The 17,496-nt window shown below is 38.9% G+C and overlaps 1 protein-coding gene across 1 annotated transcript; it reads right to left on the bottom strand.

Annotated features, from left to right (window-relative positions):
* Positions 1–7,824: 7,824 nt before the first annotated feature.
* On the bottom strand, positions 7,825–15,406 carry LOC112447450 (ovomucoid-like). Its single transcript, XM_024995254.2, has 4 exons — positions 15,219–15,406; positions 14,084–14,109; positions 11,043–11,173; positions 7,825–8,004 (listed from the first exon to the last, which is right to left on the bottom strand). Exons 1-4 carry the CDS (start codon positions 15,271–15,273, stop codon positions 7,941–7,943), a joined length of 276 nt encoding a protein of 91 aa, XP_024851022.1. The 5' UTR covers positions 15,274–15,406; the 3' UTR covers positions 7,825–7,940.
* Between the last annotated feature and the right edge of the window lie 2,090 nt (positions 15,407–17,496).

Raw genomic sequence — 17,496 nt, 5'->3', positions numbered from 1 at the left:
AGATTTAGAAACTTCAGAAACTCAAAAAGTTTACTTTAAGTAATAAGTCTTACTGTGTTTTCCCTGTCAACTGCATTGAGTGCTGATCTTTTAGCCAGCTCTCTAGAGATGTGAGAGTAAAGAAGATATTTTTTATAAAAAGAGATATTTGAAATGCCAAGAACTATTTACCATGAGCCAGCATTTACTAAAAGGCTGTGTGGGGCCTGAGAATATGTTAGACTGTTAGGGCTGCAGAGATGACTATGTAGCAGTTTCTGCTCCTAAGCAATCTGGGAGACATCTACAAAGAACACTTAAGTGAAGTTTGGGAACCCCTGGCCCAGTGGAATGTCAGGATACCCGAGCAGTACAGAGAACAGAGTCCAGGCTCTGTGCAGCTGTGCTTGAAATAGTAATTACAAACACCCAGTTCAGCTCACTTTTCCTTCCCCCACAAGCTTGTGTCACTACTTCTTTTTTTTTTTTTAATTTTATTTTATTTTTAAACTTTACATAATTGTATTAGTTTTGCCAAATATCAAAATGAATCTGCCACAGGTATACATGTGTTCCCCATCCTGAACCCTCCTCCCTCCTCCCTCCCCATACCATCCCTCTGGGTCGTCCCAGTGCACTAGCCCCAAGCATCCAGTATCGTGCATCGAACCTGGACTGGCTTCTCGTTTCATACATGATATTTTACATGTTTCAATGCCATTCTCCCAAATCTTCCCAACCACTCCCTCTCCCATAGAGTCCAAACTACTTCTTAATTAGGTCTCTCTGTCTCATCATCCTGGCTCTAGTATCTCACTTGCAAATTCTTAATGTTTTGTTTTTTCATTGTTTAATCTCAGTGTCTCTCTACCAGTCATTTTAAATACATCATTATGTTTAATCCCTATGAATTCTGTGAGGTAAGTGTTGTTTACCCCATCTTACAGGTAACGTAACTCAGGTTCAGAGAGGTTAAGTATTTTGCTAAAGTTCACACAGCTAGCAAATAAAGAGAATCACTGTGAAATTTTAGCTATCTTACTTCAAAATCCATATTCCTCCTGTGCAGTCTTGTAATTTTTCCTCCAAATAACAATCTGATTAATTTTCTTAAAGCACACAAGGAATGTGTCAATGGCTCATTTTTTCTTAAACTTTAAACCTTAAAGCATACATTTATTTCTTGTTGATCGGAATTCCAAGGCCCAGTATGCCTTGGTTGCAGTCTAGCATTTCAATCTCCTTTTGCTGCATATAGGACACACGGGAATCAGTTTCCCCTCACATACTCTATGACTCTCCTGACCTTGACTAAATGAGCAAGTTGCCCCCCGATTAGTAGAAGGTGAATTAACCTCATTCAGCTGTCACAAGGAAAGAAATGAAAAGTGCTGAAGGACTGGGCCCACCCAAATGAGCCTCATACTGGGATGGAAACTGATGGTCCTTACATTCCAAAAGTAACAGGTAGAAAGCAGGTGTAGTTTTTGAACGCTGGTTGTATTTTGAATCTGACATGGTTCATTAATTCATTCAACAAATATTTTCTGAGTGCTTGCTCTCAGGGGAGGCACTGGACTAGTCGCAAAGAAACAAACAATGATAAGTGGATATATTTCTTCCTGCAGTTTGGTCAAGGGAGTCAGGCAAACATCCAGATGAATCAATTTCTCAAACATAAACAGATAGGGGGGTGGGTATACAGTTAAGCTTAGTTGATGAAGGAATTAATGAAAGGATAATTGTACTCAATTTTTGCTTTTAAGTACTTCAGTTATAACAAAATTCTTTCCAAATGTTACAGCTCTATTCGGTTAAACATAAATGTGGCAAATGACAACTTCTCAAAGCGCCAAATAATACAGACTTAATAAAATTTTTATTCTCTTAAAATTATAAATTTAAATCAATAGTTAAAGATTTCAAATTGGAATCACACAATTCATCCATCATATTCTTTACTGTTATATTTTCTTAAAATATCTATATTTTAAATTATAATTATTTGTAGACTATTTCTTAACCAAAACTACAATATAGATGTGATTTATTCCTCATTTCTATGCTTAAATTTAATATTTTTGTGGTTATAATTACTTAAAAATTTCAACTCCCCATATTGGCAGATTGTAGTTGCATATTGATGGGGAGTAGCTAAGCCCCATGATTTCCCTTCTTCCCACCCCAACCCTTTTCCTTTTGGCTCTCAAGCTATGAGGACACATGACTAGGGTGGTAACAGCATTAAATCATCATGTAGATGGAATCTGTATGGGAGATGACAAAACCAGCATTCTGTGCAATCCATAGACTAGCAGAGGTCAGAGGTGGACAGTAAGACTCCTTGCGTTACTTAAGTCAGGGGATACTGCTGATCTTGAATTAAGACCATGGGTCCTCTTAATTGCATGAACCCACCCATTTCTTGTTTGACCTAGGCTCAGTTCAGTTCAGTCCCTCAGTCATGTCCGACTCTTTGCGACCCCATGAATTGCAGCACGCCAGGCCTCCCTGTCCATCACCAACTCCTGGAGTTCGCTGAGACTCACATCCATCGAGTCAGTGATGCCATCCAGCCATCTCATCCTCTGTCGTCCCCTTCTCCTCCTGCCCCCAATCTCTCCCAGCATCAGAGTCTTTTCCAGTGAGTCAACTCTTCACATGAGGTGGCCAAAGTACTGGAGTTTCCGCTTTAGCATCATTCCTTCCAAAGAAATCCCAGGGCTGATCTCCTTCAGAATGGACTGGTTGGATCTCCTTGAAGTCCAAGGGACTCTCAAGAGTCTTCTCCAACACCACAGTTCAAAAGCATCAATTCTTTGGCGCTCAGCCTTCTTCACAGTCCAACTGTCACATCCATACATGACCACAGGAAAAACCATAGCCTTGACTAGACGGACCTTTGTTGGCAAGGTAATGTCTCTGCTTTTGAATATGGTATCTAGGTTGGTCATAACTTTCCTTCCAAGGAGTAAGCATCTTTTAATTTCATGGTTGCAGTCACCATCTGCAGTGATTTTGGAGCCCAGAAAAATAAGTTTCAGTTAGATTTCATCACTTTTACCAAAAATATTCCTGATAGTATTTCCTATGCTGTGTTAGCCATTAACCTCCTCTATTATCCTCAGTTCAGTTCAGTTGCTCAGTTGTGTGTGACTCTTTGTGACCCCATGAACCGCAGCACGCCAGGCCTCCCTGTCCATCACCAACTCCTGGAGTTCACCCAAACCCATGTCCATCGAGTCGGTGATGCCATCCAACCAATTCATCCTCAGTTGCCCCCTTCTCCTCCTGCCCTCAACCTTTCCCAACATCAGGGTCTTTTCAAATGAGTCAACTCTTCTCATGAGGTGGCCAAAGTACTGGAGTTTCAGCTTCAACGTCAGTCCTTCCAATGAACACCCAGGACTGATCTCCTTTAGGAGGGACTGGTTGGATCTCCTCGCAGTCCAAGGGACTCTCAAGACTCTTCTCCAACACCGCAGTTCAAAAGCATCAATTCTTTGGTGCTCAGCTTTCTTTATACTCCAACTCTCACATCCATACATGATCACTGGAAAAACCATAACCTTGATTATTATCCTAAACCTTCAGAAAACATGTTACTTTGAGTAGCCTTGAACATGCTTGAGGAATGAAGCACCAAAGTGCTGCACCAAAGTGGTGGATAATATTAAAAGGTCAAATGAGGGGCTGATGTCGAGAAGTCTGCAAAATTAGGGATATGGAGCAAGAAGTAACCGTGAGAACAGAAGTGCCCTGGGGTCCTTTGAAGTTGAGAGGCCACCAGACTGCCCATGGTTGTGGGCCAGCACATCAAATGATTTTGTATGGGTATGAAAGTGTATTTTCCAGAAGGTTTAGCTCTCTGGGTGATATTTCCTTGCCTTCTACTAAGATAGTAAAGTGTTTCAGGTCCTGGCAGTACCATAACTTATGATACAGATAAGTGTGGTAAAGGCAGGAAAATAGCAGGGAATTGAAATTTGGGCAGGCCTGAGGACAACCTCAGATTCAGAGGAGGGAAAAGTGGAATCCCAAAAGGGTAGTATCAACATGTAATTGTAAAGAAGTATAAAGAAGTACACTTCTTTACAGAAGTAATTTTACAGAAGTAATTACTTCTTTCATTTTCCTGGCAATAGTGCCTTAATGTGGAGAAGGCGATGGCACCCCATTCCAGTACTCTTGCCTGGAAAATCCCATGGATGGAGGGGCCTGGTGGGCTGCAGTCCATGGGGTCGCGAAGAGTCGGACACGACTGAGCGACTTCACTTTGACTTTTCACTTTCATGCATTGGAGAAGGAAATGGCAACCCACTCCAGTGTTCTTACCTGGAGAATCCCAGGGACGGGGTAGCCTGGTGGGCTGCCGTCTATGGGGTCGCATAAAGTCAGACATGACTGAAGCGACTTAGCAGCAGCAGCAGTGCCTTAATGTTCCTTTGGGGAACAGTTCTTCATCCTCATCTCGTCCATTCAGGAGGGCTGCTTCACCCCTGGCTCCTGCAGTGCCTTGTAATTTAGTCTATTTCAATAAAAGTTAAAGCACACTTGTGGCCCTAAAATCTGATTCAGCAATCTTATCCCAACTAATGTATAAGCTTCAAATCTTTTACTAGAAGTCTTAAGAAAGGAAAGTTCTCTTCTACTGAAATTGTAACTCTGGAGCTGCCAGGGTTTACCTCTGGGATGGGTGAAGTGGTCAAAGCCTGAGAATGAAGACAATGTCAAGGAAAACATGGATGGATCGAAAAAAGGAGACCCAAAAAAACACCTGGCAACAATTTTTGAGACTGGGTTGAGCCATGCCTGAATTCAGAGATCCCTCTGGATTTTTCAAGTACAAATGCCGTGGAAATCCTCCCCACCTCCCCTACTTTGCTCCCACCTCCCCCCACCCCATTTTTTTTTTTTTAATTCAGTATCTGAGATGAGTTTTCTTTTGGGTGTTATTCTTCGAAAGAAGTTCATTATACTACATGTGTTTTCCCCACTAGAGGGTGTAGCTCACTCACTGCATAAGGAGCAAAACTGTAGATGCTTCAGTCAGATCTGTTGGGATGGTGCAGAGTCCCAGCCACAGAGTTCATATCGCTGATGGTGCCCTTAGAAGACCTGGGAGAACAGTCATATTGCCAAGTCCAAGCTCATACTGCTCACTGCATGACAGAACAATAAATCAAGAGATAAAGTGTTTGGACAAGGAATAACCACTTTATTTGGAAAGCCAGGAAATCATGAAGATGGTGGAGCTAGTGTATCCAGAATTAAAATTCAGGCTTCTTTTATATTAAAAGGGGAGGGAGTGTGATCAGTTATTGCAAACTTCTCGGTGCCAGAATCATTTGTGCTTCTAGCTGTCATGACGCTCTAGGTCATGACATTCCCGTAAACTTCTAACAAGCCAACTGTTACTCTCTACTCTGCAAATTTTTATTTCTATATGAATGAAAAATGTTCTACCTTTAAAGGTCAAACTTGAGGGGTAGAGCCTTGATAATGGGCTTATCATATGTTTCAGGTTTTTTCTTCTCTGTTACAGATAGATGATCAAGGCAAGGAAATGGAAGAGGACCCAGGTGCCACATGGAGACTTCATCTCAAGAACAGTGAGGCTTCCTTTGTCTTAAAAAAGTAAGGGCCAGAATGGCAAATGGGTTTTGTCTTCCATGCCAAATCTGATGGACACAACATGTTTTGATTGCTATGTTGAGAAAGATTTTGAAACCATGTCCAACTCAGTGGAGTGTACTCTCATTGATTACCAATACCTGGGGTAGGCATGGGAAGAAGCAGCAGGGTTGGATGCAATTGATACTTTGCCTCTATGGGTGAGATGTTTCTCAGTAGGCATTTTGGGTTTTTGGGGTTTGGCATTTTGGGTTTTTTGTTTGTTCATTGTTAAAGCAGATGTTTTTAAAATTTTTAAATTCTAGTTATTTATTGATGGCTGTGCTGGGTCTTGACTGCTTTCACCAGTAGTGGCAAGTGGTGGCTACTCTCTGGTTGCGGTCCACAGGCTTCTCTTGCAGTGGTTTCTCTTGTTGTGGAATATGGGGTCTAGGGCACACTGGTTCAGTAGTTGTGGTGCATGGGCTCCACTGCCCTGCAGAATGTGGAATCCTCCTGGAGCAGGGATTGAACCCATGTACTCTGCATTGGCAAGTGGATTCTTAACCACTGGACCATCAGGGAAGTCAACTCTTGGCATTTTGGATGGGTCACTTCTTTATTGTGTAGTGCATTGAAGAGTATTTATCCACTGAATAGCAATAGTACCACTCCAGTCACTGTGACAAACAAAAATAAAATCGCAACATATTTTTAAAAGCGTCTTATGAGAGCAGTCACTTGAAAATCATTATGTTTGGCTGAGAGTGACTTGACGTAGACTTACTTGAAGATTGCTCTAGAGCTTCTTATGTTTTTGAAGACTAACAGGAAAAAAGAATGAGGGTTTTTCTTATAAAACCTGAGAACCAATTTTCCACCAGTAGTGAATAAGAATCGACAATGGAGATGGGAATGAAGAGTGTCCAGTAAAGGGAAGAAAATGCTTATAAGGACAGGGAGTCAGCTATCAACTGGCAGCAGGTGATTAATATGGTTGAGGAAAGGATAGAGGGAGCTTCAGCTTTTGGGGAAGGGGTATCCTATTAAACATCAGGGTCATTGGGGTACTTTCATCCCACCTTAGGGTTCCATTGTCTCTAGGTGTCCTGTTAGGTCAGAGTGTTGTCTTTATATAACAGTTATCAGGGAGCTGCCCCCCTCTATACCTCTGAATCCACTGAATAATATCAGCCTCCTTAAATTATTTTTTGGAACAAGTTAGCATATAAGCCAATGAGTGAATAAATAGATGAATAAAATATTCCTTACCCCTTCGTTTAAGAGTTCAGTAGTACCTCTTTCATATTTCTTATGCCCCTGAAGAGAAAGGCCAGAAAGAGGGTTTGAACAACAGGCATGGTATTGTTGCCACTTTCAAGTTTTGCATTTGCCCAAGACCACACATGAGCAGCACCTTAGTTGGACAGGTCGGATGTATTATTCATCTCTGTGAGAGAGAAAACAATGGAAGCCATAGGGTACCTCAGTAAAAGGATATTAGGAAGGATTTATTGTCCAGATTTGGGATTATTAGGTTGATTTGGGGAAATTTTAATGGCTTTGCCCTGGATTGGGTACCCTCAGGACGTGGTAATTCTATGATTGGCATCTTGAAAAGTCTTATTTAGAAGGAGGAAATAATAGGCTAAAGTTGTAATTGGTAAAGAAGCAACAGTCACTCATATTAACCTAAAATAGGGGATGTTTGCTAGTTTGCATGATGTTTGTTTTGCCTGAGTTCAGGCTTAATTATAGAGTAGTATTGTCTTCGTCTTGATTCATCACGGTTGCAGACCAACTTTGTTGGATGTTAATATTCTGCAAAGTTGTTTGCTAAACAGGAGAACATCAAGGCCACTTGTTTTTTATTTTTCATTTGGACCCATGAGTGCTATGGCAATGCCAAGGTTAGCTCCTGGATGTCATGGGTTGTTTTCTTCTTTTCACATTGTATTATATCTTTTATAATCTTGTTTTCTTGCTCCCTCCCTGGATTGTAAACTGCACAAGGAACAGACTTATTTTGATTACTATTAAGGACCCAAACGTAGCCAAGTCTGTCAGTTCATAAGTTCTTAAAGAATATTTACTGAATAAATGAATTGTCCAATTAGCCTATCAGACTGAGTTACTCAAAGGCAGAGGTCACTTCCTACTCAGCTCTGTACTTTTAGAAACAAACACAATTCTGGTGTGTCTCATTAAATATATCTTGAATTAAAGAGGAACTTTCCATAGCATAAGATTTATTGATTTTTTAATAAGAAAATATAATGAATTTTGCTTTTTGAAGGAAAGATGATGGTTGGTTCACTTATGACGAATACAGGAAAGTCACTTCACAGTCAAGATTTTTTGAACTTCTGACATTTTCCAAAATGTTGAACTGAAAGAGTGAATTCCAAAGCTCTAAGAGAAATTGATATAAGTATTTAGTGACAATTCATATGAAATACAACCTTTATTTCTCCTCCTCTAGCTTTACTGTTTTGGGGATTTTAAGCGAAGACAAGTCTTGATTTGTAAACTCTTAACTTACAAATAACCTATAGCTACAAAGATTTGCCTCTCCTCTCAATACTCCCTTCACTCTGGAAACCACTGTACATTGTAATCACGGTGAATTATTAGGGCTTTTAACAGATGTATAAACTTGTATTTTAAGTAGGGAGAGGGAAAAACAGTGACTCCCTGAAGAACCATGGGAAAATCTTTTCAGTATTCTGAACCAGAATTATTTATTTGTAAAATGACCATAATTATGGGTACCTAACAAGAAAGGCTCTTTGAGGATCCTTGTAAAAGGGCTCTATGAACTACAAACAGGGAGGATTCTTATTGTGGGGGGCAAAGAGCATAATTGTCAAGAAAAAGATAAATACAGCAGTGCAGAAAACACAAGTGAAAATATTTGTCATCATTAGCAGAAATGTAATAACAACAGCAAGCCAATTACTACATTTTGTGATAAATTATAGTCAATGGACTTTTGTTATTGCATTTTTCATAAAAAAGTGGTCCATTTAAAAAAAGTAACAATAGCCTCTTAGGAAACAAAAAAACATTGTTCATCTTCCGTAAATCCTTCCAATTTGACTTGAGCAAAGGAATTAACTTTGGAGTCTTTTCTTATTATGTATAAAAAGGGAATAATCTCATCCTTGCCTACCATCCAGTATTGGTATGGCTTTCATAGGTGCCCTGTTTAGGAAAATACTTTCTAAACTATAGCAGACTATTAGTTATATATCTGTGTGACATATAGTAATAGCCTGAGAATAATAGTATCTTATTCTTCCCCACTCTTTCCCTGCACCTAGCACAGTGTGTAGAACTTACTAAGCATTTATTAAAGATTCATGAAACAGGTAAGTGTGAAAGATTGTTTTTAAATATTCTAAAACTCTGGTCAAACATAAGATTCTAATCAAAGTAATTCAAAGTTAAGCTTGAGGGCTCTGGATGTTAGATTCCTGGAATTGTTTCTTGGCTTCTCCCCTAACAAGCTGTGATATTTTGAATGAGTCCCTAAATTCCTTCCATTTTTACTGATAGTCTAGAATAGGCAAATACATAAAGGTAGAAAGTAAAGTAGTGATTGCCAGATACTGAGGGGAATGGTCGAATGGATACAGGTTTATATTTGATGAAAACTATTCTGACCTTTAGATAGCTATGATGGTTTCATAACTCTGTGACTATACTAAAGACAATTGTATACTTTAACAAAGTAAATTTAATATTCACCCTGCTTTTAAACTAAAACCCTAAGGGTAAAGTCTTAGCGCTGAGAAGTTATTTTTCAATTCCCTGAAACCTTGAGATCCTAGGAAAGTGGGTAGATAGTAAATTTGAAGAAAAGATGGAAGTGAAGAGCTATTAATAAATTTGAGAGAAGAGATAGCAATCATCTATACAGTTTCTCTTCCCTCTAAGGCGTCTCAGGGTGTTCCATGGAATTATTGTGATCAATACCTTGGAGGCCTGTAAGATGAGGGTTGAGATTGTCTGAAAGATATTGTTGTACTAGCCGAAGATGACTGTGATATAGTTTTTATGGTCTGAGTGAAGAAAAGAGTTGGGAAATGTAGAAGGAGAACAAGGGGTTGGTATGAAAGCATGTTGATGGTAAGATGACTGTTTTGGTCAAGACTGTCCTGTTTTAGCACTCAAAGTTTTCCCATCCCAGGAAAACCATCAGTCTCAGGCAAACTGGGATGGTTGGTCCTCTAGTTAGAAACGACATAACAAGAACACTAATGGCCTACTGTATGACAGGCATTATGCTAGGCTCCCTTTATGCATTATGCCTTTTAATTCTCATGACCAGCCTCTCAGGTAATTACTGAGGTTAATTATCTGTCCTAGATCATAGTTTAAATAGAAGAGGTGAAATTCCAATTCAAGGCTATAAGGATTAGTCTTTACTCTTAACCACATGCTCAAGTCTGAAAGATTGAGCCAATACAACAAGTGATAAAACTTAAAAATACATAACCTGTAAAGGGTTAAGTTTAAAAATGCTTTTTATACCCATTATGTTCATTCTCCTCAAGAACTCATTCATTCAATAAGTATATACTTACAGTGCTTATGTGGTGCTAGACACTGTGCTAAGTATTATGAATAAATAAAAAAACCTGCCTTCTGACTTAATGGAACTTAAAATTAGGAAATAAATAGAAAATCTGGGTGTTAGAAGAATTATAGACAGAGGCATATTAATATGGAAAATGTCAGAGATAAATCTATGTTAGGTAGGATGGTCAGGGAAGGCATCTGTAAGAAAGAAATACTTAAGCTGAAGCTTAAATCATGAGGGAGAACTAGTTCTATGAAAATCAAGGGGCAAACATTCTTATAGGAGAGGATAGTTTGTCCTAGGGTCTTGAAGCAAGAAAGAGCTTTGTACATTTGAAAATATCAGGAAAGAAGGTCACTGTAGTCAAATGATATTTAGCAAGTGAAGCAGTAAATATCATAAATACAATCTCAGATTTTAAACAGGAGCTCAAGGTTTGGAGTAGTTATGAGATTTCTCAGTATCACTTAACCACAGGGGCGGGACTCAATCCAAGGTCCTCAGACTTGTTGATTTGTTATCTTGAAAAGAGTGATTTGTCTTACAACTATGGTTTTCAAACATTTTAGGAACAAAACCTTTTCCCCATAAAACCATATTGAAATCCAATATTCAACGCTGATAAAGGAAAGGTTCTCTGCTAGAGTTGGAGGTGGGACTCAAAAATCTCAGTTAATCTCAGTTACCCCACACGCCTTGGGTTCAATAAGTACAACAGAAATTCCAGTAACATTGTTTTTAGTTTAGAGAATCACATCTTAAGGAGTTCACACACATTTTCCAAAATATGTAGAAGTGTTATCAGTTAGCTACACAATAGATTTTCAAAAGAGGGTTCTGTTTGGGGGTTGGTGTTTTCACTTACATTTTAGCAAAGCAGTACACGCAGGAGTTAGAATATGTAACATTATTAGAGGCACATATTGGGCTGACTCTTATGGAACATGTGTGTTTCTGTTGTACAGTCTTCTTTTGATAATAACTGCACGAAATGTCCTAAAACAAAACTCACAGGTCAAACTCTCTACCCAACAAGTTCTCTTAATGGCTTCTACTATAAGTACTTGGGTGTTTAACTTGGTGCACAGAGGAGATAATGATAAATTATGTCTTCTTTTAAAATTCAAACATGAAAACTTTCTTATCTTAAATTTAGCAGTCAGAGTCTGCAATTTTTACTCTGAAAGGCAGTTGAGGCTATGCAGCCCTGGTCCTTGACTGTCTGATATCTGTAACTTCTTGGAGAAGTAGATTATTTTGAGGAGTAGCAATAATGACTGTACCCACTCTCTGGGAATAACTGACTACAACCATTGTTCACGTGACTCCAGAGTTATTTTAGTTCATCCAAACCCACTGTCCATTAACTCTTATGCCTAGATTGGGACACCCTGAGTGGTCCCACTCTGGCACTGGCTATAGTTCAGTCTTTTGGAGATTTGGAAGCTGGAATAGTGAGGGAAGAAGTTACCAGGTTCAAATTTTACCAGTATCTCCCCCATTTTATTTTGATTTCTTCAATATTACCAGAGTTGGAGTATGTGTAGAGGAACTTGAGTGACAGAACAATTTGTCTGCAGGCAACAGGGAGACTTGTAAAGTTCATGAGAATTCTGTAATGAGCAGATTAGGAATGAGCTGTCCCAATTCCCTACTCCATAGGTTCAGATCACAGTCTATCCATACATCCAGTTTTTCCGGCTACTGCTCTGTGTACAAAACTTCCGTCGCTCCCATTACTTACAGTAATGTTTCCCAAATTTCAGTCATTTGGTTCATGACTCCTTCTGAATTCAGGTGCCATTTTTTTAAGTTTCCTTGAATTGGCTGCCTTTTTAAACTTGACTATTCACCTTAGATTTGTCCTAAGTATGAATATCCATGCTGTCTTGAATTTGAAGTTATTATATTCTAACACATTAAAAAAGCTATAATTATTGTAATACATGATAGTCATTAGATATTAACTAAAATCATCACTAATACTCAAATCACTGTGGGAAACAATGTTTATGTCTTCTGGCTCTTCTTTTAATGATTAAGCCCATATAATATGTTTGGGAAAAATTTACCAAAGAATTGATTCTTTATTGGGTTCCTGTCAGACTTTATTTTTTGGGGCTCCAAAATCACTGCAGATGGTGACTGCAGCCATGAAATTAAAAGACGCTTACTCCTTGGAAGGAAAGTTATGACCAACCTAGATAGCATATTCAAAAGCAGAGACATTACTTTGCCAACAAAGGTTCGTCTAGTCAAGGCTATGGTTTTTCCTGTGGTCATGTATGGATGTGAGAGCTGGACTGTGAAGAAGGCTGAGCGCCGAAGAATTGATGCTTTTGAACTGTGGTGTTGGAGAAGACTCTTGAGAGTCCCTTGGACTTCAAGGAGATCCAACCAGTCCATTCTGAAGGAGATCAGCCCTGGGATTTCTTTGGAAGGAATGATGCTAGAGCGGAAACTCCAGTACTTTGGCCACCTCATGTGAAGAGTTGATTCATTGGAAAAGACTCTGATGCTGGGAGGGATTGGGGGCAGGAGGAGATGGGGACGACAGAGGAGGAGATGGGGACGACAGAGGATGAGATGGCTGGATGGCATCACTGACTCGATGGACGTGAGTCTGGGTGAACTCCAGGAGTTGGTGATGGACAGGGAGGCCTGGTGTGCTGCTATTCATGGGGTCGCAAAGAGTCGGACACGACTGAGCGACTGAACTGAACTGAACTGAAGAATGAAAGGCATTTCTGAAGTTGAATATAAGTATAAAAAAGAAGGATAATTTAATTAGAAGGAATTATAATACAAAGACACACTGAAATAGCAAGGACCCCCAAATAGTTAAAGTTAGCTAGAATCTAAAGTGAGAGAAGGGAAGTTCTCCTTTTAGGGAGAAAGAGGCTAGGATAAGGAGGATATACAAAAAGTTTACTCTAAGGGTAGTAGGAGCCTTTCTTTAAGGAAGGTGGCATCTTAATCAGATTTGCATTTTAGAAGGCCCATTCTTATGGTTGTGGAGATTAGTGCACAGATTGGCAAACTTCCTATTAAGATCAAGGTGGTAAATATTTTCCTATTTAAAAGCCATACTACATCTTCCTTGCTTTGTTGTTGAAAGCAGCTAGAGACAAGATGTAAACAAATGAGTATGCCTGTGTTCCAATAAAACTCTATTTTCTAAAACCCTTGGATCAAACTAAGTGCAAGGAGATCATTAGATGGCTCTTGTAATAATATGAGCAAAAAGTGAGAAGGACTTGAATGAAAGAATCAGCAATGACTTTAGAAGGAAAAAGTGAAAGTCGCTCAGTTGTGTCTGACTCTTTGCAACCCATATACAGTCCATGGAACTTTGCAACTCTATATAGTCCATGAAATTCTCCAGGCCACAATACTGGAGTGGGTAGCCTTTCCCTTCTCCACGGGATCTTCCCAGCCCAGGGGTCGAATCCAGGTCTCCCACATCGCAGGCAGATTCTTTATCAGCTGAGCCACAAGGGAAGCCCAAGAATTGTGGAGTGGGTAGCCTATCCCTTCTCCAGAGGATCTTCCCGACCCAGGAGTCGAACCGTGGTCTCCTGCATTGAAAGCAGATTCTTTACCAACTGAGCTGTCAGGGAAGCACTTAGAAGGAAGAAAGATATTTAAAAAATTAAAATGAGGAGCTTTAATATCTAGTGGTCAATAAAAAGGTGAAGAAGCAGTAAGAGACAGGGATGAGCCCTGGTTTTCCTCAGCATTTATTTTGACAGAGATGTTTAGCTTGAACCACTGATCTGCAATTCTATAGATAAACAATGATCAAATATTAGCAGTTTCATATGGGTTAATATGGTTCAATCTAATGGAAATGCTACAAGCTTAAGATTGTAAAAATCATTCTTATGCAGGAAGTAGCAAACTTACCTTATCTCCGATGTTAGCAAAAATATCTGAAACAAAATATTCAGAAAAGGATCAAGAAATGTAATGTTGAGATGTAAACAGCTAATTCACCCATTAAGTAATCCCATGGAAATTCATAGCCATGAAACTCACAGAAAAATATGTGGCTTCTTCACGCAAGGTTTGTCTGGTCAGGCCTGATCCCTGAACACTGCTCCCTTCCTCTCCTCGTGCCTGAGACACAATGTGCCACTTGAGAACTCAGTCTTAGCCCATACCTAGCTCTAATGCTGACCTTAAGCAGGAGAGATTTGAATCTTGGACTCAGCATATCCTCCACTACTGGGCAGTTCACACATTGCTAGATCCATTTCAGAGTCTAATTCTTGATAGTCATCCTGGCTACCTGCTGACAGAACTCTTACATACCTGCCTCCATTTAAAAAAATCATTTCCTGTCCTTCTGAATATACTCTTTCCAAACTCTATCTGCTTCTAAGGAAACATCTTCCGTTGTTTGGCCTCTGTGTCAGCAACTGCTTACCCAAACTTTTAATGGTTCCTATTACCTTCATCCTTCATGTCTACTTCACACCCTTGACTTCTTTCAGCTGCTGAGACGGAAGCTCCTCCTTGCCTCCCCCTCTATCTGAGCCATCCTGCCAGCAGATTCACTTTCCCATCATGGACTTCCCTTATTGGTGACATTGGTATCATTGGCTTGTGCTCTAAGAGTAAGCCACATCAGAAACTGACATGGCTTTGTGCAGAAGGCATTTGTGTGTGTGCACACAAAAAGTACAAGTTTGTGGAGGTTTCTGGCTGGTGTGCAAGTATTAGGAAGAAGAGGGAGGAGAGATGAAACTGATTATAAAGTCGAAGACCAATTACTTGTCAAACATTGGTTATACTTCTTAGGATCATCCCTTAAAATATCTTGAGTCTAAACCTGTCTATGGGTGAATTCTTGGGATACTAAAAAATGGATTCAACCACCATTAATTATTTTAGTCAAGGTAGTGAATTTTTTAAATCCAAGAGAAATGTCAAAATTTCAGAAATTCCTTCATCTAGAAAACGATTATCATTGGCTTGTTACTTCCCTTAGAAGATCAATTGTTTACTCCCTCCCTGAGGTTCTTTGATAAATCCTTACATGAGAAATAGCCAATAACCATGAGAGCCACAAAGAAAGTTTTCATCTTTTCCATAAAGAACAATGTAATTCATCCACGGGCGTTCCTTCTGTTGAAAGTTTCATTGCAAATCCTCAAGGCCTCAATTCTCTTGATGATTTGAGAGCAGTGGCCCCATTATGAGAACCTGAGATTCCCATTATGAAGTCACTTAGCAAATAACCCATTTACATGTGACATCAAGGATAAAGTCATCAGGTTACTAAAGAACAAGACTTCCAGAGAAAATGTTTCTTCTAACAGTCTGTGGAGCTAAGGTTCTGACAGCATGACTTAACATTATCGTGATTATTAAATTATTCAGTTCCATAGAAGTATATTCTTTTTTTAACTAGCAAGAAGAAACAGATGTGAAAAAAAGATGAACTTGGAATGAGTAATTTGGAGAAACTTTTTAAAAATTTACATGTCTTCCTTCGACACTTGGTCCCCTCAACTCAAAGATTCTAATTCAGTAGGTATAGAGTGTGACTCAGACATATGATACACATACATTTGAATTGCATAGTAGAATCTGATTAGTCTCTTTGTGGAACCAATGGATTAGGAGACTATAATATTCTACTAAGGGTTGATTTTGGGGGAGCTTTCCTCTCTTACTTCCTAAAGGCAGTTGTCTGTTTTGTTAGAACAATCTCCTTTTTAAAAAAAAAAAATTGAAATATGGTTGACTTGTACTATTTTGTTATTTTTAGGTATGCATCAAAGTTAATCAGTTTTATATATATATAATATATATATTTCAGATTATTTTCCATTATAGGTTAATACAAAATATTGGATATGTTTCACTGTATTATACAGTAAATTCTCTTTGCTTATCTATTTTATGTATTCTAGTTTGTATCTGTTAATCCCATACTCCTAATTTATCCCTCTTCACCTCACTTTCCCTTTGGTAACCATAAATTTATTTTCTATGTCTGTGAATCTGTTTCTGTTTTGTAGATACATTCATTTGTATTTTTTTTTTTAGATTCCACATATAATTGATATCATATATGTCTTTCTGACTTCAGTTAGAAATATTTTTCTAACATATATATTATATTTTTCTAACTATATTCTCTAGGTCTAGGTCCTATATTCTCTAGATCCATCCTTTTTGCTACAAATGGCAATATTTTATTCTCTTTTATAACTGAGGAATATTCCATTGTGTATATATACACACACACACATGTGATACGTATATACACAGATGATTGGTTTAAGAAAGTGTGTGTATGTGTGTGTGTGTGTGTGTGTGTATGTTATTATTTGATGGGCACTTGAGTTCCATGTCTTGGCTATTTTACTGTAAGTGGTGCTGTTATTAGTATTGAGGTACATGTTTGTTTTTGAATTAATTACATATTTTCTGGTATATGCCCAAAAGTGGGTTTGCTGGATCATATGGTTGCTTTATTTTTAGTTTTTTAAGGAAATTCCCTAATGTTTTACCTAGAGGCTGTGCCAGTTTACATTCTCACTAATAATGTAGGAGGGTTCCGTTTTCTCTGGCCTTCCTAGGTGGTGCAGTGGTAAAGAATTCACCTGCCAAGAAGGAGATGCAGAAGACGTGGGTTCCATTCCTGGATCAGGAAGATCCCCTGGAGTGGGAAATGGCAATCTACTCTGATATTATTCCCTGGGAAATCCCATGAACAGAGGATCCTGGTGGGCTACAGTCCATGGGGTTGCAGAGAGTTGGACACAGCAGAGCATGCGTGCACGTACACACACACACACACACACACACATGCGCGCGTGCGCGCGCGCACACACACACACATACACACACACATACATGCATTGTAAAATGATAATCTTGCTGGATAGAGTATACTAGGTTGCAGGTTTTTCCTTTCCGGATTTGGGATATATCATACCTCTCTCTTCTGGCCTATAAAGTTTATGTAGAGAGATAAACTGATAGCCTTATGGGGGTTCCCTTGCTATTGACTCTGTTTTTTCTCTTGCAGCATTTAAAATTCTGTCTTTAACTTTTGTTGTTTTTAATTATATCTTTGTGTGGGTCTGGTTTGGGACCCTCTATGCTTCTTGTACATGGATATCTGTTTCTTTTTAGATTTATGAAGTTTTCAGCCATAATTTCTTCAAATACATTTTCAATTCCTTTTTTATTTTCCTTCTGGGGCCCCTATTATGCATAGGTTAACACACTTTATATTACCCCATAGCTCTCATAGTTTGCTTCTTTTTTGTCTATATGCTGTTCTGATTGGATGATTTCCA

The sequence above is a fragment of the Bos taurus genome, chromosome 7, assembly GCF_002263795.3.
Source record: "Bos taurus isolate L1 Dominette 01449 registration number 42190680 breed Hereford chromosome 7, ARS-UCD2.0, whole genome shotgun sequence".
Taxonomy (NCBI): Eukaryota; Metazoa; Chordata; class Mammalia; order Artiodactyla; family Bovidae; genus Bos; species Bos taurus.
The sequence above is the reverse complement of the archived record's forward strand: the minus strand, read 5'-3'. Positions and strand labels throughout refer to the sequence as shown.

Coding starts and splice junctions, on each gene's coding strand:
- LOC112447450 (XM_024995254.2), bottom strand. CDS start 15,273: ATGGAAAAGATGAAAACTTTCTTTGTGGCTCTCATGGTTATTGGCTAT. Junction 14,110..15,218: donor GGTTATTGGCTATTTCTCAT/GTAAGGATTTAT, acceptor ATTTTGTTTCAG/ATATTTTTGCTAACATCGGA. Junction 8,005..11,042: donor GTGTACTGCTTTGCTAAAAT/GTAAGTGAAAAC, acceptor AATTTCTCTTAG/AGCTTTGGAATTCACTCTTT.